Source organism: Sapajus apella, unplaced genomic scaffold (assembly GCF_009761245.1).
Source record: "Sapajus apella isolate SASKATOON/1434 unplaced genomic scaffold, GSC_monkey_1.0 scaffold188, whole genome shotgun sequence".
Lineage (NCBI taxonomy): Eukaryota > Metazoa > Chordata > Mammalia > Primates > Cebidae > Sapajus > Sapajus apella.
In genome coordinates, this window is record NW_022437128.1 from 1,102,729 (window position 1) to 1,124,056 (window position 21,328).

The 21,328-nt window shown below is 37.4% G+C and overlaps 1 protein-coding gene and 1 long non-coding RNA gene across 2 annotated transcripts in view; one reads left to right on the forward strand and one right to left on the reverse strand.

Moving 5' to 3' along the window:
- LOC116543448 overlaps window positions 1-21,328 on the forward strand; it is a 117,635-nt gene that overhangs the window by 88,148 nt on the left and 8,159 nt on the right. The window contains exon 3 of the long non-coding RNA XR_004265582.1: window positions 2,150-2,238. This is a non-coding gene — a long non-coding RNA (uncharacterized LOC116543448). The remainder of the gene's footprint in view (window positions 1-2,149; window positions 2,239-21,328) is intronic.
- TSBP1 (testis expressed basic protein 1) lies at window positions 6,021-8,532 on the reverse strand. Its single transcript, XM_032268973.1, has one exon. The coding sequence runs from the start codon at window positions 7,690-7,692 to the stop codon at window positions 6,433-6,435; it is 1,260 nt and encodes a 419-aa protein (XP_032124864.1). The 5' UTR covers window positions 7,693-8,532; the 3' UTR covers window positions 6,021-6,432.

Consider the following 21,328-nt stretch of genomic DNA (forward strand, 5'->3'; position numbering starts at 1 on the left):
GAAGTCAGTGAAAGTACGGAGATTTACGGCAAAGTGCGAAGTGCACACTCCAGGAAGAAAAGGCAGTGCGGACGCACTCAAGAGAGTCAGGCACAAGGTGCCTTGGGGTTGCTACCTTTATGGGTTTCCTTAACCAGGAGGCGGAATATTCATGAAGATTCCTGGAAAAAGGTGGAGATCCCTTGGAACTGTGGTGCCACCCATTTTTACACCAAATATGGGTGTTCTGGGAACTGTCAGGGCACCGGTGGGTGTGGGATTTGTATGCTACTGAGCATATAATGAGGACTTAGGTGAAAGCTAGGTCAGATCCAGCACCGGATTCGGTCCAGCGGCTCTTAGCCAGCTTGGTCCACACCCAGTTTTCTCAGGGTCTTATCAGCCCATAGCTTCTGCAGCTATTTCAACAGTTGCCTTTTGCTAGTCATCTGAAAGTACTGCCTGGAATTTTCTCTCCTCCTGCAACCACCCTGTATTATTCCTGTCTCATAGTACTATGAAACTTTATCACCTGTGTAAGTTTAGGAAAGCACCGTCACAGTTAAGATACAAAATAGTTTCGACACCACAAAGAATCCCTTGTGCTCTATGTTTTTAGTCAGACCTTCCCCCAACCTTTATGTGTGTATATATGTATTTGTTTGTTTTTTAAAGATGGGGTCTAACTATGTTGCCAAAGGCTGCTCTTGAACTCCCAGCATTCCTATGATTGGAAGTCCAGAAAAAGAGGACATTGGGTGCTGAAATTTTTTTCCTTTTTTCTTTCTTTTGAGACAGGGTCTCACTCTGTTGCCTAGGCAGGAGTGCAGTAATGCGATCCTTCTGGGTGATCTGCTCCTGGGCAAACCTATTGCTGAGGCCTTCCAGAGTGTTGGAATTATAGGCCTCAGTCACCACGCCCAGCCTCCCCCAACTTTATCTCTTGACTACTACTGATCTGTTCTCCATCACTGTAATTATGTAATTTCGAGTTGCTATAAATCAAATCCTACAGCATGAAACCTTTTGAGATTGACTTTTCAAACTCAGCATAACATCTGTGGGGTCCATCCAAGTTTCCTGTAGTTTGTTCCTTTTTGTGGCTAAGTATTCCATTATATGGATGTGCCACAGTTTGTTACCATTTACCCACTGAAGGACATTTGTATTGTTTCCACTTGTAGTTTATTACTAATAAAGCTGCTATGAATACTCTCGTATGGATTTTTGTGTGGAATATTTAATTTCTAATATTCAAGAATATGGTGGTAGCTAGATTGTATATGGTAAGTGTATTTTTTTACTTTATAAAAAACTGTTTTCCAGGGTTTAGATAACCTTTAACATTCTACCAGCAATGTATAGGAGATTCAGTTTCTCCAATTTTTGCCAACACTTGGTAGTAAGTGCTTTTTATTTGAGCCCTTCTTGTAGCTCTGTAGTGCTCCCTCATTATGTTTAGATTTGCCTGTTTCTGATGTCTAGCGATGTTGAATTTCTTTTCATGTGCTTATTTGTATCTATATCTCTTCTTTGATGAAGTTTCTGTTGAAATATTTTGCCCTTTTAAATTTTTTTTAGATGGGGTCTTGCTATGTCTATCAGGCTGGTCTTCAACTCTTGGGCTCAAGTACTCCTCGCTCCTTGGAATCCTGGCTAGCTGGGACTATAGGTTTATGCCACTGTGCCTGGCAAATTTTTTTTTTTTTTTGGTCCAGTGGAAGCCCATTTATTCCAATATAATCTATAGAAACTTCTACTCTTTCTTCATTTAAATGCTCTTGCATCTTTGTCAAAAAATCAGTTGGGAATACTTGTGTGGGTCTTTTTCTGTATCATAATGTTCCATTGATATATGGATCTGTTGTTTATTTTAGTACTATACAGTTTGATATTGTAGATGTATTGTCTATTGTAGATAATACTGTCCTTGGCCTCCCAAAGTGCTGGGATTACAGGCATGAGTTACTGCACCCAGGCAGCGGGAAATTGCATTTTTAATGCACTAACTCAGGGAATCTTTAATTGGGATAGGAGCCACATTAACTGATTTTACATAAATTGTTTGTTTCCTAATATTTTGTATTTCTCATTCAGCTTCATTACCTCTAAACTCACCTTTCTGCTTTTCTTTCTTATGTTCTGCTCCTAAATGTAAAATGACTGATAGTATAACTTCCATTCATTCTTGTGAACAGGACCGTTGCTATTTGTATTAGCTAATTGCAAAACAAAATTTACCACTATTGATTTCTTGAGGTAAGTTTCACATTCCTACTTTTATATTACAACTATCTTAGGAGTACATATTTATGCATTTTCTTAAAACTTTCTTTTTTTTTTTTTTTTTTGAGACGGAGTTTCGCTCTTGTTACCCAGGCTGGAGTGCAATGTCGCGATCTCGGCTCACCGCAACCTCCGCCTCCCGGGTTCAGGCAATTCTCCTGCCTCAGCCTCCTGAGTAGCTGGGATTACAGGCACGCGCCACCATGCCCAGCTAATTTTTTGCATTTTTAGTAGAGACGGGGTTTCACCATGTTGACCAGGATGGTCTCGATCTCTTGACCTTGTGATCCACCCGCCTCGGCCTCTCAAAGTGCTGGGATTACAGGCGTGAGCCACCGCGCCTGGCCCAAAACTTTCATCATTTTGTTAAACATGGTGTCATTTTGATAGCTGTCATTTTTGCCTTCCTTTTATTAGGGTCCTTTAAGATTTCCACATCTGTATCTTTACAGGAGGGTTAAATATTGTTTTAAATTGGTCTGTTTTTCAGTGGCCTTTAGAAAATGGTTCACAAAATTTTTATAGTTGGGAGTATTCTATCGCATGATTTACTTGCCTTTGAAGACCTAGTGGGAGTGCAAATGTTTTGACCCCAAGTTAGAAATTATGGAGAAGAGATTTCCTTCCTTCCTTTCTTCTTTCTTCTTTCTTTTCTTTTCTTTTCTTTCTTTCCTTTCCTTTCCTCCCCTCCCCTCCCCCTCCTCCTTTTCCCCCCCCCCCTCCCCCCCTCCCTCCCCCTCCCTCCCTCCTTTCTTCTTTCTTTCTTTCTTTCTTTCTTTCTTTCTTTCTTTTCTCCCTCCTTTTTTTTTTCTTTCTTTTCCTCCCTCCCTCCCTCCCTTCCTTCCTTCCTTCCTTCTTCCTTCCTTTTTTTTGTACTTTAAATTCTAGGGACATGTGTGGAACATGCAGGTTTGTTACATAGGTATACATGTGTCATTGGTGGTTGGCTGCATCAATCACCCCATCATCTACATTAGGTATTTCTTCTAATGCTATCCCTCTCCTAACCCCCTACCCACCAACAGTCCCTGGTGTGTGATGTTCCCTGGATACAGAGAGGTTTCTATAAATCTTTTTCTTCTGAATTCTTGCTTCAGTGAGACATACACACAGATACGGAATCAGCTGAGCTGGGTTGCTGAAGCATATCTACTATTTTTTTAATAATTGCCTTGACAGGGTCCCTGCTTCTTACCAGAAATCTGAGGGAAGTTGCATTAGTCATACCCTTATAAAACCTAGTAGTGGCTGGGCACAGTGGCTCATGTCTGTAATCCCTGCACTTTGGGAGGCCAAGGCAGTGGATCACCTGAGGTCAGGATTTGAGATCAGCCTGGCCAACATGGTGAAACCCCGTCTCTACTAAAAAATACAAAAACTAGCTGAGCGTGGTGGTGCATGCCTGTAATCCCAGCTACTCAAGAGGCTGAGGCATGAGAATTGCTTGAATCCAGGAGGAGGAGGTTGTAGTGAGCCAAGATCATGCCACTGCACTCCAGCCTGGGTGAAGAGTGAGAAAAAACAAAACAAAACAAAACAAAACACAACAAAACACAACACCTACTAGTTAGCTGTCAGATGGACCAGAGAGAGCTATAGAAAAAAAAAATGACATGAGAATGACAAAAATCTAATACTTTTAACTATGTGAAAATCTTTCTGGTCAAAAATTTTCCCTGATAACAGTGTAATATGTGCAAGAGGTATGCCAACTAAGGCTGATAAAATCTCTAAATGTGTGTTTTTCACAGATGACAGAAGCAATTTACAATATAAAAATCCATGTTCAATGTCTGTCCTCCATCCTCTTCTCTCTCTCTCTCTTTCTGGCAACTCAGTTTTGCTAAATCTGTGCAGCTGATCAAAGACCTGAGGATTCTGCGACTTCTAAAATAAACATATCCATACCTGTGGCAGGGCTGTGAGATCACAGTAGACAGCTGTCCAGTGGATTAGACTGTGCTGGAAATTGTGGAGCTACTCTTTTAAGGTTGTGGTTAGGTAGCCTGAAACATTTAGGAAACATTTTATACTTTGGGCAGAGACTAATGTCTGGTTTCTCTCCTTTTTTCATCAAACGTCTCCAAAGAATAGCAGATCAGTATGAAACTGGAAGACATGTAGTTAGTTCAAAGAATTTGATAATTAGAATTACAGACTCTCAGGAAGCCTGTTTGGAAGGGACCATAAAGATAATTTATTCTAATTACTCAGCGGTTTCCTGAGACTCTCCTTTGTAGCATTCTCACTGAATGAACCTTAAACTCTTGCTTAAACTCTTTGGGCCTCCACTTATCCTTATTTCTAAGATAAAATTTGTTACTTTGTACCGTCCATTGATCTATTTTTGGGGCTATACAAAACATTCTAATCCATTATGAACTTTCACCTATTTGAAAGTAAGTCTCATTGTTTCCTCACATTTGATTTCCCAGGGAATTCTGCAACTTCCTGCTCACTTGAGTCTTTCTCTCCTGAAGGCATTTTGTTATCCACATCCCATGATAAAATTGAATGTAATGTTCAGGGTCTGGATGAACCAGCACAGAATAGAACAGTATAAAAATGAAATTTCTAAAAATGATTATTTTAAAATAGACTAAAATAAATTAACTCTCTTGGGTGTTTGAAAGACACATCCCACAACTACTTACTTGTATCTCTATATTCTTTCTGCTTACCTTCCTTCTCCTCACTTTTCTTTGGAAAGTGCGCTTCACAAGTTCATTAGTCATCTCCAAATAGCAACTACAGTGTTCTTTCAGTCCTTATTTTCCTTGAGGTCTCAGCTATCCTTTAATCACTCATTTTTCCTCAAAACTCTAATCTTCCTTGATTATTGGAACATTCCATTATGCAGGTTTTCCTTATATCTTCCTATCCCTTAGTTAAATTTCTTCAATATATTACATACAGCAAACTCAGTCCTTGGACTTCTGCTTTTGCTAAGTCCTGTATTTTCTCCTTTGAAGAACTCACTGTAATGGCTTCAGTTGTAACCTGTATTCTCCTAACTCCAGATCTCTCTTGAACGACAAATATTATTGCTTATTCCCTTAAAACAACAATTAGTTATCCCCTCCCTGTCCAAAAACTATCTCCTAGTTTGTTTGTTACCTAGTTTCAAAAGTTTTGAAACCCTTGTGTTTTTCTCTTTTCCTTACTCTTATGCAGTCAGTCATGAAGTAGTGACTCTTCTTTGATTTTTCTTCTATTTATTCTTTTTCCGTTTACTTACTCCAAGTACTTCTTAATTAGATTTACTACCTGTGATATTTCTTGTTTTCAATCTTATTTTTCACAATCACAAGAGTAACTATTTTTAAAATGATACCACCTTATTCATCTCACTCTGCCTCTCAAACATTGTAGAATGCTTCCAGTTGCCTGAAAAGTAAAATATAAATTCCTGGCTTGTTCTTCAAATCCCTTTATAATCCTCTTTTCAGAATTATACCCCAAGATGCCTCCCAAGAGTCTGCCATAACAGCAGAATTGCCTACCGCACCTGGACATGGTAGACAGTGACACTTTCCCCTTTGCCTTTCATTTACTGTTTGTAATTCACTCAGCATATCAACATCTTATCTGTCTGCTGTGATACGCTGTATACCACTACTCCCTTCCCCATGAAGTTATCACCTTTACTTTCTCATCCCACAGTGGATTATGTTGCCCATCTATTCTTTTGTAACTTAGGTTTTACTTAAAAAATTGCCATGTATACTTATATGACTATGTATGTGATAAGCTACTTGATCACAGGAACTCTGACTTGTGTTTTTCTGTACACCCCTTATTGCTAGACCAGCGCCTTGCAAACGTTAGGCTTGCCATGAGAAGTTATTGGTTGATTGGTTGGGGAGGCTATCATAGACATACTTGTCAAAGAATTACTATACATTTCTTTAATTAAAATGTTTTACTTCAGAAAGTGTCCAGTCTTTCTTGACTGAGTCACATATGTATTAAGTTACAAAGCAAATATTTGGAAACTGAGGTTTGTGGCTGAAAGATTTAAGTTTCTGAAGAGCAGAAACTGTGATATGAAGATGAAAGGGATTTTATAATTATAATCTGTTTAGGCAATGGCTGGGATATAGTTTGTACCTGGAGGATGGGAATCATAATAATCACTTGTCTTACAGGCCTTTAAAAACTCTATCCTTATTCTTCCACTTTTTTGTCTTCCTTCTTTCCTTTACTTGCCTTTGCCCTTTTCGAGTCTTTTGATTTTTCATCATTGATTTCTGATTCTCTCTTTCCTTTAACTTTGCCTTTTCCTTCATCACCTTTTGTGTTTTTATCACCTTTTTCTTCTTTATCTGGATCTTTCTTTGCGTGTCTTTCCTTTTCTTTACCATTATTTCCTTTATCTTCAAAACTCTCCTTTTTTTCTTGGTCTTCCTGTCCTTTTAGTACACTCACCTCAGTGTTCTCCACTTGGGATTCCGGTCCTTTTGGTACACTAATCTCAGTGTTCGTCACTTGGGATTCCGGTTCTTTTGGTACACTCACCTCAGTGTTCGTCGCTTGGGATTCCGGTTCTTTTGGTGCATTCACCTCAGTGTTCGTCACTTGGGATTCCGGTTCTTTTGGTACATTCACTTCAGTGTCCTTTACTTGGGATTCTGGTCCTTTCAGTACACCTGCCTCACTCTCCTTTTCTGGGACCTCCTGTTTCTTTGGCACATCTGCCTCACTCTTCTCTACTTGGCCTTCTTGTCCTTGTACCTGCAACTCACTCTTCTTTTCTTGGGCTTCCTCTCCTTTTGATACATTTGCCTCACTCTTCTCTACCTGGGCTTCCCGTCCTTTCAGTACACCTGACTCACTCTTCTTTACTTGGGACTCAGGTCTTCTTGGCACACCCATCTCACTCTTCTCTACCTGGGCTTCCTGTCCCTTCAGTACAACCAGCCCACTCTTCTTTACCTGGGCTTCTTGTCCCTTTGGTACACCTGCCTCACTCTTCCTGACTTGGGACTCTGGTCTTCGTGGCGTACCCATCTCACTCTTCTGTACTTGGACTTCCTGTCCTTTCAGTACAACTGGCCCGCTCTTCTTTACCTGGGCTTCTTGTCCCTTTGGTACACCTGCCTCACTCTTCTTTATTTGGGCTTCCTGTCCTTTTGGTACACTCATCTCACTGTTTTTTAGTTGGATTTTCTGTCTTTTTGGTATTCCAGTGTCACTGTCTACCTTGACTTTCATTCCTATCTTGTTTTTCTCTAAATCAGTGCCTTTTCCTTCTCTTTTTGGCTCCTTTATGTGTGTTGCTATCAAGCATTCAACAGAATTCATAAATATGATGTCATTCTTTAGTGCTTCCTCGTTTTTTTCTTGGCTGTTCTGAGAACTTGCAGTGTCTCCATTTTTTAGAATCTGGATTTTGGAACATGATTTTTTTGCAAGTTCTTCATCCATGTAACCTGGCAATATAACTGGGCATACAACAAAAGGGCGTGATTTAGATATCAAGTATTTTCCCTTTATTTCAATTTTTTCCCCTTGACATTGGTTTCTTTTTCTGTCTTAAAGCTGACAAACTGAAATTTTTCTGAATCTCAAGTTATCTAAAGTGATGGCTCTCTATACATAAAACTATGAAAGTATCGATAAAATTCTGGACTATTTTCAATAATTTGGAAGACTAATGAAAGAAAAGGTAAAATATACTGTAAATGAACTGATGTTTGTTCAGTGGATTATGGCTAATGAATAATGCTTAGCGGCTGACAGAGGATGTATTCTGAAAAGAAATAGAATTTATTTTGAGGAAAAATTGTGGGAGGAAGTAATAATTATATTTGTCATAATAGAAAAAGGAAACAAATATGCTTTCAATATTGAATAAAAACATATCTTATTATGCAAAACTAACAAAGTATGAGCTGATAATTATTAAGTGCTTACCACATACCAAGTGCTCACTGTTCTGAGCACTTTATGTATTAAATCATTTGATACAACAACCAGGTAGGATATTATTAACCTCATTTTACAAATGAAGAAATTGAGGCACAGAACGCTTAAGTGAATATGAATAAGGTTATATAATCAGTAGGTGGTGGAGCTGGGATTTGAACCTGAATAGTCCGACTCCAGAGTTCAGTTTTGACCATTATCATAGAGTGTTTCTTGCAATATCTGCTAACTCTGCAAAAATTTCAGGTCCTTTGATCGTGTTTAGGTAAATCAGCTCTGTATGCCTCAACTCCTGTGTGATTTAACAAACTTGAATTTATTGGCTTCTGCTAGATATTTTTTATTTGCTTTTTTTTTTTTTTTAAAAAAAAGGCAATATGGTTCCCTGAATTAAGTAAAAGAAATATTTGAACCACCAAGGAGTTGTGTGGGCTCTTGCTGTGGAGCAGAGGCATATCTTGCTTTGAGAAAATGTAATATTTAATATTTAATATAATAGAATACGGAATATAAAAGCTGAATCAGAAGACTTGGGCTGGGGGTGGTGGCTCACACCTGTAATCCCAGCACTTTGGAAGGCTGAAGTGGGCAGACCACTTGAGGTCAGGAGCTGGAGACCAGCCTGGCCAACATGATGAAACCCTGTCTCTACTCAAAATACAAAAATTAGCCAGGCATGGTGGCGTACACTGTAGTCCCGGCTATTCGGGAGGCTGAGGCAGGAGAATTGCTTGAACCTGGGAGTCAGAGGTTGCAGTGAGCTGAGATTGTGCCACTGCACTCCAGTCTGGGTGACAGAGTAAGACTCCATTTCAAACAACAACAACAACAACAGAAACAAGTTTACTCTTCCTGCTAGCTGGCTAGCTGGGTTTAACGGGTTTTAAGGTAAATCTGTTAACCCTCAAAGACTCACTGTTCTTATATTTAGTTTGATCTGCTCACTTGAAGGGTTTAAAAGTTATTAAATATTGTAGACAAATATTAAAGAAACATAGTGTTTGGAGACAGACTGGTTCAAATCCTGCCTCCACACCCACCTAGCTGGTTGACATTTGGCAAACTTTACTTTCTATCTGTAAAGTTCCGCAATAGTAGTAGCTACTCCAAAGAGGTGTTATGAGATCAAATAATGTTATCTAAGTAAAAGCACTTGGTACAGTGCATGGGACATAATAAGTAGTCAATAAATATTGGCCATTACTATTTCCCAATGACATAGTACAGGAAAAATCTCTTGATTCGGTCAAGATAAGGCATTCTTAGCTTCCAACAAATAACTTAGAGGAATGGTTAATTGTATTACAGGAAAATTTCTTGCTTAAAAATGAATTATCAGACTTTTTGTGTTTTACATTTAGGGTCTGACGTTTGAAAAACTGGTATACACAGAACTTCAGAATTTTATCAATTATAAAAATGAGGCACACCTGTATTAGGTAAGAAATTAATTATAAATCAAAAGGGATGTTGTAGTTCAGTGTTTTCTTTTTTAATTTTCAGCTTTTGACATCCTAATAAAAATAACATTAGAAAACTTGCAATAATGCTTTCTGAACCTTTTTGCATATTTCCCTCCCAGAGTTCTTCACTAAAATAGGATTACTGACATTTTATTCTAGACAAACCAATTTTCAATTTCCTAATGAAATTCAGTAGTAATATATTTCAAGCATTGCTAAATTGAGAAAAATAGTTCAGAATATTTTGATCTTTGACAGTGCTACCAGTGGACACTGTTTTGTTTTGTTTGGGGGTGTGGTGTGTGGAATGGTAAGATCATGCTTTTTCATTAAAGCCTCTAACCTTAAGAATTTCATGGAATGTACTCCTCAGAAAAGCTGATTTTTCTTAAGCTATGAATATTTTTAGTTTTACTATCTCTTGGGGGTAGTTATTTGCTACTGTGTGTAATACTACGTGATTCATTTTAACCTAAATTTACCTTCTATATTATATAGATTTTGTAAACCAGAATTAAATATTATAAGAATTCCTGAAGCACCCAGTGTTTATTCTAGCTACACCTTTCCTAATTTCACAGAATTTAAACAATTTTTATTCTTTCTCTCACTACACTGAAAAAGTACCTCTAGTTACTTCTAATAGAGTCTTCATACCCTTATTTTAATATATTTGCTTTCATCTTTAAAGTCCTGAATTTCATTAACATAGATTAGATTTACAAGATTTACTTTTTTTAAATTTAATTTTTAATTTTTTATTTATTTATTTTTTTGAGACAGAATCTTGCTCTGTCGCCAGGCTGGAGTGCAGTGGCGCAATCTCCGCTCGCTGCAACCTCCGCCTCCTGGGTTCAAGCGATTCTTCCGCCCCAGCCTCCCGAGTAGCTGGGACCACAGGCGCGTGCCACCACGCCCGGCTAGTTTTTTTTGTATTTTTAGTAGAGACGGGGTTTCACCGTGTTGGCCAGGATGGTCTTGATCTCTTGACCTCCTGATCCACCCGCCTCGGCCTCCCAAAGTGCTGGGATTACAGGCATGAGCCACTGCGCCCCGCCTTCAAGATTTACTTTTGAGGAATCCAGCTATCCCATAAAGTGAGGTTTGCTTTTATTTCAACTTTGCATCGCAGAAGTAAGCCACAAATCATTATTCTACTACATTCTAAGTTATTTTCTCCCTTCTCAAAGATTTCAAGTTAGTTCATACATCTTTTCTTTCTCTTGGACCTCATAATCATCCTACACTTACAATGTGAATCTTTCGTAATATGAAGACTTGTAAGCCCTGGCTGCAAGTACATTTATTGCAGGCAGTAGCCCATACTACAAAATTCGAATACAATCAAAAGATTTAATCAAGACTTTGGCGATCATTGTAATATATTCAAGCTGATTAAAAAGTAATGATTAAAATTTAAAAATCGGATTAATTTTTGTTAAAGCTAAAAGATATGAAATAGCTATCACATTAACAATTCTGTCTAAATGATACTTAGTGTAGAAAATAGAATGTGGGCTTTATTAGGAAACTAATCTTAGGTTCTTAATCCAGCAGTTGGCAGGGAGAGCACAGACTGTAAAAGATCTGTTCAGTATCAGAGGGATGAATCATTATGGTTCTCAGGCTGTGAATTACATTTTAAAAGATCATATACTCATTAGTTGAATGAGGAGGTGAGAAATAAGAGACCCAGTTTGCTAGGATGATGTTTGTTGGTTTAATCTGTCTTAAACCTTTCTTTAAACACTGAATTAAACCTCAACTTCCTTTTTCTAAAAATATCAACTGGGGCCAGATATAATGGCTCATGCCAGTAATCCCAGCACTTTGGGAGGCTGAAATGGGAGGATCACTGGAAGTCAGGAGTTCAAGACCAGCTTGGGCAACATGGTGAGACCTCCCCCATCCCTATTTTTTAAAAGAAATAGAAAAAAAAATCAGTTGGGAATATTGTGTTTGAAAGATTATATTAATAAGAATATACGTTTTACAAAAATTTTTAAAAAAGATTAAATGGATTTTTCTCTGGCAACTTAAAAAAATTAGTATTCCTTAAAAATTAATTACTTCTGGGAAGAGACTTGGCCTGTGATCCCTTCTCAGAGCCCTTGTATTAGTCAGGGTTCTTCTGAGTCAAGTTGACACAAAACATCAAACATCAGAGCCCTTTTTGGTGGGAGAGAAACTCACAAGATCACAGTCCTATCACCTTTTCTATGTGAGGAGAGCATTTGAGGGATGTAGGCACGTTATGATTATTCTGAATGCCTACTGTTTCTTGTACCATGAATCAAAATAAATTAATTGTCCTGGCTGGGTGCTGGTGGCTCACGCCTGTAATCTCAGCACTTTGGGAGGCCAAGGAGGGTAGATCCCTTGAGGTCAGGAGCTCCAGACGAGCCTGATGAAATCCTGTCTCTATTAAAAATACAAAATTAGTCATGCGTGGTAGCACAGGCCTATAATCCCAGCTACTTGGGAGGCTGAGGCAGGAGAATCACTTGAACCTGGGAGGTGGAGGTTACAGTGAGCCGAGATCAAGCCATTGCACTCCAGCCTGGGTGATGAGAGCAAAACTTCGTCAAAAAAAAAAAAAAAAAAAAAAAAAAAAAAAAAAAAAAAAGAAAGAAAGAAATTAATTGCCCCTTTCAGCGTCCGCTCCCTGCTGTCCCCTCTCTCCAAACCCACTCTCTTTCTAGTATGAACTGAGAAAGAAAATGAGGCTTAAACATAGTTAAATATAAGGACGTACTTTGTTTGGAATATTTGAAATGCTTAAAATGTGTCTCACTAGGTTTAAGCGGTATTTGCTTCTTTTGATCATATATTTACAGAATTAAACAAAAGTTATTATTCTATTTTGTTTTGTATGGTTTCCTTGCTTGAAGAGCTGAGCCATGTATTAAGTAATCCTAATAGAGAGAAATCTGCATTCAGAAAACAGTTAAAAAAGTCAAACATTAATTTAAATGGGGTCTTCTATTTTTAAAAGGATTTTGTGTACATTTAACCAGCTTTTCTGTAGATGTATATTTGTATTTACAAACATTTTATAAAGTTTCATGACTAATCACAAAAAATTCATTTGTGATTCAGTATAGGAGGCAATGTGTTGGTATGGAAAGGGTGTGTATTTTGGAGATAAGATGTCCTGGGTTTAAATCCTGACACCAGTGTTTACCAACTCTTTAACCTTGGGTAAATATCTGAGTTAGCTTCCTAATCTGTAAAATGTGGAATAATAGCTACCAGGCAGGGATATGGTAAGAATAAGAGATAATAAGAGGTGCTACTTTTGTAAGTGCCTAGCACAGTGCACAATACATAGTCAATGCTCAGTACCTACTGTCTTTCAAAGGTAAAGTTATTTAGAAGACAACAGAAAGTAGATAGGATTTTGTTTTTAACTAGTTTTTCACCCCGTTAATATGACTCAGAGGGACTTCACCTATAACTAAAAAAGAGTTCTAAATTCCCAGCAGAGAACTAATGAATTCAGAAACCAATCTTTTCATTAAGTTTTGCTGAGAATCAGGGAGAAGATTCTTTTTCAGAGCCTAGAAGATGGCCAGAGATTGTGGCATCCTTTCACATGAACTTCATCTTCTCTACCGCAATCTCCTAAAAAGTAGTTGTTTAAAAATTTGGGGCTAAGTGCAGTTACTCATGCTGCAGTTCCAGCACTTTGGGAGGCCGAGGCAGGAGGATCACTTGAGCCCAGGAGTTCAACACCAACCTGGGCAACATAGTGAGATACTGTCTCAAAAGAAAAAAGAAGAAAAGAAAAAAAAAGAAAACTCTTGGAAGTTTTTGGAGGACAGGAACATTCAAAATGACCTTAGAAGCACAAGCCTCTATTTTAGGAGTAGAAACAGACAGGTCAGAAAAGAATTATAGGCAATGTAAAATATCAGAGTTGAGAATAGATATGAAACTTACCCACAGGAGACAGTGCTGAAAACAAAACACGAAAGATCACTGGGGATTTTCTAACTCAAGGAGAACCTACCTTCCAATAATATTCTTCCTAGGTAAATTCAGAAACAGGATTTGGAAGGAGCATGAAACTCTCTGTTTCATCCTCAGGAGGGTGGCTGGCCAATGTTTCACACCCCGCTCCACATCCCACGCCACAGAGAGGGTTATTTTTAGGATGCTACTTAGTTAATATAGGGATTTGAAATGTGGGGTAGGTGATATCAATTCTACTGAAATTCAAACTATTGCATTTTCTACCTTTCTCTGTTCTTTCATAAGTCTTGTATATGTCTTCTGCAAAACAGTTTTTTGCTCACTGTTCTGGTCAGTTTGAAAAATGTGTATTGTTGGTCAATTACCAAAATCACATCTCGTCCTGACACATATTCTTTTTGTCAATCTTAGGGGATTTTCTTTATTTGTAAAAATTCTTAGTTGGCAGATTATAGCATAGATGAAATAGGCTCTGTTGTGATAGATTAGCTGGGAATATATGCTGCCAATAATCTTTGGTAGTAAATAACTAGAATCAAACACAAGACCATTATACTTTGTTACAAAAGGAAAATAGATAAGAATTAAAATTGAAATATGAGGAAATCACTTGTTGAAGAAATATTGACTACTCTAAGGTAGAAGAATGTGTAATACAAGAACATTTGAGAAAAAAAGGTCCTAGACACAGAAATAGGTAAGGCAAGGAAATGATCCAAACTTACTGATTTTTCCAGAACTGTCCACTGAAATACACAAAGGCAAACACATTAGTAGGTACTAGACTTTCCCTTCTTCCCAGTCCCTAAGCCTCTGCATTGAGTGGGATTTGTGACATTAACAATTAAATTTCATTTATTTAAATGTGAAGAAACTTCATTTATCTCCCCTTTCTCTTTGCCCATTGTAGTTTACAGAGACCTTGTGAAAAACTACTTTAAATCACCTTTACTTATCATTGATCATTAGCAATTTTGTCTAGAATGTCAATATTACAATTTATAAAATATAGGACATATAATGGTCTTGCTTAGAAGATGTGTGCTAACATTATTTACTGACATTGTTTGATATAAATTTTTTTTAAAACTATATTTTTTTGAGACAGGGTCTCAGTCGCCCAGGCTGGAATGCAGTGGCATGAACATGGCTCACTGCAGCTTCCACTTCCCGGGCTCGAGCGATCCTCCAGCTTCAGTCTCCTGAGTAGCTGGGGCTACAGGTGCATGCTACCACACCCAGCTAATTTTTGTATTTTTTTGTAGAGACAAAGTTTTGTCATGTTGCCCAGGCTGGCCTGGAACCCTGAGTTCAAGCAATCCACATGGCTTGGCTTCCCAAAGTGCTGAGATTACAGGTGTAAGCCACCATGCCTGGCCTGATATGAAATATTTAAGGTATCATTCTTACCAGGTACTGAAATATAGGTGTATGTCTCATGTTGATATTATTTGATAACCCTAATATAGAAAGCACAAAATAGGCCAGCGCGGTGGCTCACGCCTGTAATCCCAGCACTTTGGAAGGCTGTGAGGCAGGTGGCTGGTTTGAGCCTAGGGGTTCAAGACCAGCCTAGGCAACATAATGAGATCCCCGTCTCTGCAAAAAAAAAAAAAAGAAAAAAATTAGCTAGGTGTGGTGGCACGTGCCTGTAGTTCCAGCTGCTTGGGAAGCTGAGGGTTGCTTAGGAAGTCAAGGATGCAGGGGGCCATGATCATGCCAGTGCACTCTAGCCTGGGTGAGTGAAACTCTGTCTTTAAAAAACCACAAAATAATAAGAAAACATGAAATTGTAAGAAACATTGCCAGGATTGTTTACCAGAGATAAATATGTGAAGTTAGGGTATTTAAACCCTAGAGCGGGAGTTGGCAAAGTACAGCCCATGGAATAAATCTAGCATGTTGGCTATTTTTGCATGTCCTGTGAGGTAAGAATGAATTTTACATATTTAAATGTTGAAATAATAATAATAATAATATTTTGTGGCACATGAAAATCATATGAAATTCAAATTTCAATGTCTAAAATAGTATCTTATTGGGACATACCCATGCTCATTCTTTTATATATTGTCTATATTTGTGCTACAACAGCAGAGTTGAGTAGTTGTGACAGAGACTTTATGGCTTACAAAACTTAAAATATTTGGCTGGGAATGGTGGCTTATGCTTGTAATCCCAGCACTTTGGGAGGTTAAGGCAGGAGGATCATTTGAGGCCAGGATTTTGAGACCAGCCTAAGCAACATAGCAAGACTCAGTTTCTACAAAAAATAAGAAAAAGTTAGCCAAGCATGGTGGTGCACACCTGTAGTCTCAGTTACTCGGGAGGTTGAGGCAGGAGAATTGCTTGAGCCCAGGAGTGGAGGTTGTAGTGAGCTATGATCATACCACTGCACTCCAGCCTAGGTGACAGAGCAAGACCCTGTCTCAAAACAAAACAAAAACACCAAAACAAACCAAAAAACACAAAAACCCAACAAACAAAAACAAACACAAAACATTAAAAATATGTATAGAAAAAAATTTGCTCACCCCAGCCCTACAGGAAACTAATGTACTAAAAATATATTAGGAACTTACTAGTGTGGACTTGCGGTATTCCTGAAAATCAAAACAAGGAAATGGTTTAACGGTAGCTTTTTTGGAACAGAAATACATTTCTTTCCCACTCCCAATTCCCTAGTTCTTTTCCTAGGATACCATCAAGACCTTTAGCAGAATACAATGAAATATGATGGGACAACAGATCCCTTGGTGTGTTGTAAGAACCTGACACTTTCTACCACCTTTATGACTCTCACTGTGATTCAACTTATTGTTGTCTTTCTAACTGAACTCTCTGCTTTCACTCTTGCCTCCCAGTCAATTCCCAGTGCGGCAGTTAAAGTAACCCTTTTAAAGGATCAGCAAAGCTCCTGCTTAAGGTCCACAAATGATTCCCCATCTTGGTTGAACAAAAGTCAAAGTCACAACGGTGGTTTTCAAAGATGGCCCTGGAAGATCTGTCCCTCCAAATCTCTCTTATAGCTTCTTTTTATGTCACTTTTCATTCCGTTCCAGCTATATGGTACTTGCTTTCTTGCTTTTCCTCAAACAGACTGGAAATGTTCCTACCCTAGGGTGATTTACTTGTTATCTTTGCTGATTGAACTATTCCCCCCTCAGATATCTGCATGGCTAAATCTCTCACCTAGTTCAAGTTCCAGCTAGAAGTTCTAGCAATTGCTGAGAATGAGGTATTAAACTTTCCAACTGTAGTTGTGGGTTTTTCTGTTTCTCTTCACTTCTAGTAGGTGTTTCTTTTTCAGTGTATTTTGAAGCACTGTTGTTTGGTGAATACATATGTAGGATTTTTATGTCTTCTCGATGTACTGATATTTTTATCATGATATAAGTTTCCTCTTTTGTCCCTGGTAATTTTTTTTTTGCATCAAGGCTCACTTTATGGGATACTAATATTGCCACTTCTCCCTTTTTTTTTTAAAAAATAATGCTTTCGTGGCATATATTTTTCATTCTTTTTACTTTTATTGTTAAATTTGAAGTGACTTTCTTGTAGATAGGATATAGTTAGGCCATATTTTTAATGTATTCTGGTAATCTTTTAAAAAATTGGTGTATTTAGACCTCCACAAAATAAATTTGTGTGAGTTGCATGATTATTATGAGAGGCAAGTCCCAGTTCTTTCAAGGAGGGGAAGTCAGAAAAGGCTTAATCTTTGCAGCAGTAGTGGTCCAAGTTTTGATGTAATAAACTTTATGGAGGAAAAGACAAATATCAATCTTTTTTGTCTTGAATTCCATTTGAGTGTTTTCTTTGTTTGGATTTTGCAGTCTGTCCCTTCTTCTATTCTCACTTGCTACATCTTCTCATTTTTATTATTCCTACCTTTTATCTTTGGAGTTTTGTTTTGTGACCCTGTGGCTTCAGATTGTGATATAAACTTCTTAGTGTATTTCCCATGGTCTTCACAGCATATTTTGCTAGCATTATTTCCTCTTGCTTCTCTTTTGCAACTTAACTCTCTGACCAGAAGAAAACTTGTTTTTGGTTCTTTCTATGTGGTTTCTTGTTTCTGTGGGCCTTTGATTTATAAGAAAGAAAGAAGAGAAAAGAAGAGAAGAAAGGAAGGAAGAAAGAAAGACCTAAACCAAACCAAAATGAAAACCAAAAACAACAAAAGTGTCAGTGCAAATACAGGAATTGAGATGCTACAAAAGATCAGAGAAAACAGAGAAAGACAGTAGGAGCTTACTGCCTGCTATTGGACCAATTGCTAAAAAGAAAATAAAACAAATTAGTTTTTTTTTTAATTTTAAATTACGTACTGAGTTCCTATGGAGTATCCACTTGGAACACCAGAGAATAGATCTCTGGGAAATATTAAATCTTCTGGGACTATGCTATCTCTTATTAAGTCAATTTTAACTCCACTTTAATGACTTAAATATTCAGGCCATTTTGGATGGCGTGTATGATGGGTTATATGAGTAAAGGTCACTTTTTCTAATGAAATAAAAAAATTTTTAAACATTTTTAAACTAGGGCAAAAGGTCACTGGAGACTGGTTAATGAAGGTTACTAATTTACATTATCTCTTCATCATCTTCTTTTGTCTTTTCATGTTTTCCTTTCAAATCTCTACCATTATACCAGCTCTCATTGTATTCCTTTCTACAATACAGAAAGTTTATTTGTAATTATGTTTTAAAATGTTTGTAATAATAATTTTCTATATTTTTTCTTTCTGATAATCTCAAATTTAATCAGAATTTTAAAGCTGGCCTGGGAAATAACATATATTAGAAGAAACCTTTCAGATATTTTAGGATACCGAAGAATAGTAGACTTAAGAGAAAAGGAATTTATATATTAGACTTATATCTTTCTATTACTGAATGTTTATGTCCCCCTCAAATCTGTATGTTGAAGTGATAATCTCTAATGTAATGGCATTTGAGGTGGGGACTTTGGGAGTTACTTAGGTTATGAAGGTAGAGTCCTCATGATTGGGAATAGCATCCTTGTAAGAAGAGACATGAGAGAGGTTATTTCTGACTTGTGAGAATACAATAAAGCAACTGTCTGTAGGCCAGGAAGAGCACCCTCACCAGGAACAACATCAGCCTGCACTTTGATCTTGGAATTCCCAGCCTCTAGACAGCGAGAAATAAATGTTTGTTGTTTATCAGTTTATGGTATTCTATTGTAGCAGCCTGAACTAAGACACACCCTATGCTAAAATAACAACAAAAAATAACGTGATTTTCTTAGGACATGGAGACACGCGTTCTTACCAGCACATTTCCCAGAGGTATTAGAACAGGGCAGAGAAACGATGTTATAATGACAAACAAGCAATCCTAAGAGCTTACATTTTCCAATCCTCTTCTATAGTCCTAAATCTCTCATGGTGAGTATCTTTAGAGTGTGAAAAATGTAGCTAGGTTTAGCACCTTTTCTTTGTCTTTTCAGTTCTTATGAGAATTTAAAACTCTTCAAGAGTTAGTAACACTTATTTTAAGTTTTGCTTCTTCTACTTTTTTTCCTATTTCAGTATCTAATCTCAAAATATCTGTTCTATTCTTTACTGTTCATTATATTCTTCTCCTAGATTTTCATTACTAAGTTTACTTATTCCTTGCCTTACTGCGGCAGGCCAGGTCTCACTAATGCAGGCCTTCGTTAACAACTGTTTTAGCGCTGACTGAGTGGTTAAGTTAAATATTAAAAGCTGATAGAGCCAGCTGGAATGTAACAAAAGCCCACCAAGAGTTTTGCCTAGGCCTTTCCTGGGCCTTGCAGCATGACAAGATAATGAAGGAGTTCTTAACAGGACCCTTTTAGGATTAAAACAAATTTATTAGGGGTCTGAAGAAACTCCTCCGGCCTCCACAAACAGGTTTCTTGGGGGTCTGAAGGAACTCCAAAAATCTCCATGATTTAGCAGAAGGCAAGATAAGGGTAATCACTCCAGCACCTGGACCCATTTAGCTTAAATAAATTTCCTGAGGCTCCAGAGGAAGGTCTTCAGGACTCGCATCTTATTCATAGATTAGAAGAAGTTAATCACTTATGTCTTTAGATGAATGCACACTTACACATAGACATATAGCTTAGGTATATCGGCTCTGGAAAACTTCATAATTTTGAGTTGGTCTGGCAAAAATTTCCAGGCATTCTTTCTATACCCAGTTACAGAAATAAAAACTATCTTCTTTCCCAGTTCACCTGCATCTCATTATTGGGCCATGAGGAAAAGCAGCCTGACCTTCAGTTTGGTCCAGTAGCCAAAAAATATCTGAGCTATCTTATTTTAGGAATTCTGTTTTTTTTTTATGTCAAGCCCATATCACATCTGTCCTCTTTATCTTTTGCATCAATAAATTTTTCACTTAAAATAAATAATTTTAGGAAATGCAGAAAAATCTGAACACAAAAGAGAGGGAAATATGCCAATTAGGTTTTGAGGTAAGATAAATGAGTACAACCAATCAGAGCATGGGAACTGCACTCTGTAGAAAGCTAAAGGACACTAGAATTGCCAAGCAAACAGCGATGTTGAGCTTTTGAAAATAACTCAAATAAATTAATATAACACAACATTCAAACTTCCACAAATTTAGTTACTAATCATATTCTTTACAGTGGGAGAAAAGAATTCCTGAGACCACTCTTTTAAGAGAGAAGCAGCAATGAAATATCATCAATCCCTCTGCTGTTTTTGTCTAGTGGCCCTAAGGCTAGAGGGCCAGGCTGGAGGCATGAGTCTACCCACAACTTTATATTAACTGTAGGTAACTGGAGTTGATAACATGCGGTATTAGGAATTATTAATATTTAGATACTAGTTTTCAGTTCATATCAAGCATTAAATTCATACAATTATAGAGAAGCATTATTTATGAATTATGAGCTAAGAGTGATTGTAAAGACTCTTTTTACAATAAATTAAAATTTTATTCTTTGCTCATAGGTCATTTAGAAAAGAGTTGAAATGTAGTTATTTGATCAAAATGGCCTTGTGTATGAGGTTGAAGGAATATGGAAAGCTGCTGAAAGATTGACAAATTTATCAGAAAAATCTCATTCAAATCGAAGTCATACCTCCACCTAATGTCTTGAAAACAATTTGTCTTAATGCTAGTGTTCCTAAAAATAGTTAACAGCAGCAAAGGTTTTATCATCTGACAAAAATATCCAGCTCTCTCACAACACTTAAAGTGCTTGAACTAGCTAACGTCAGCTTAGAAGACGCTCTTTATGACTGCCAAATAAAGGGCTAACCTACGATAGGTACTTCAGAATCCCATATAAAAACAAATACTCTGTGGGGTGTTACTTTGAAAGAGTAACAAACATGGCCTCCCTTGCTGATAGAGTTGGTGAGGCCATCATCCCACAATAATTGTAACATGAAAATTAAAGCCTATTATAAGAAACATAGGTGCAGAGAGAGAGAAAGTAGGTATCAACATGTTTTTTAGGAAATTGGGGAGAGACAAAATTTCATTTTCATGGGTGATTTTTGAAAATAACTTTTCTCTTAAAAATTCTTTACTGAAAAAGTGTGCTAAAGCAGATGTTTGAAACATAGTGGGAGGAAGAAATTTAGGCATTATTATATTCAAACTTAGATTTTATAATTTTGCTGTATTCTCTCTTTTGGCTGAGAGACCCAATTTCTTCACTCT

Excerpts from the sequence above, each read along its gene's own strand:
- TSBP1 (XM_032268973.1), bottom strand. The coding sequence starts at position 7,692 with ATGGATGAAGAACTTGCAAAAAAATCATGTTCCAAAATCCAGATTCTA.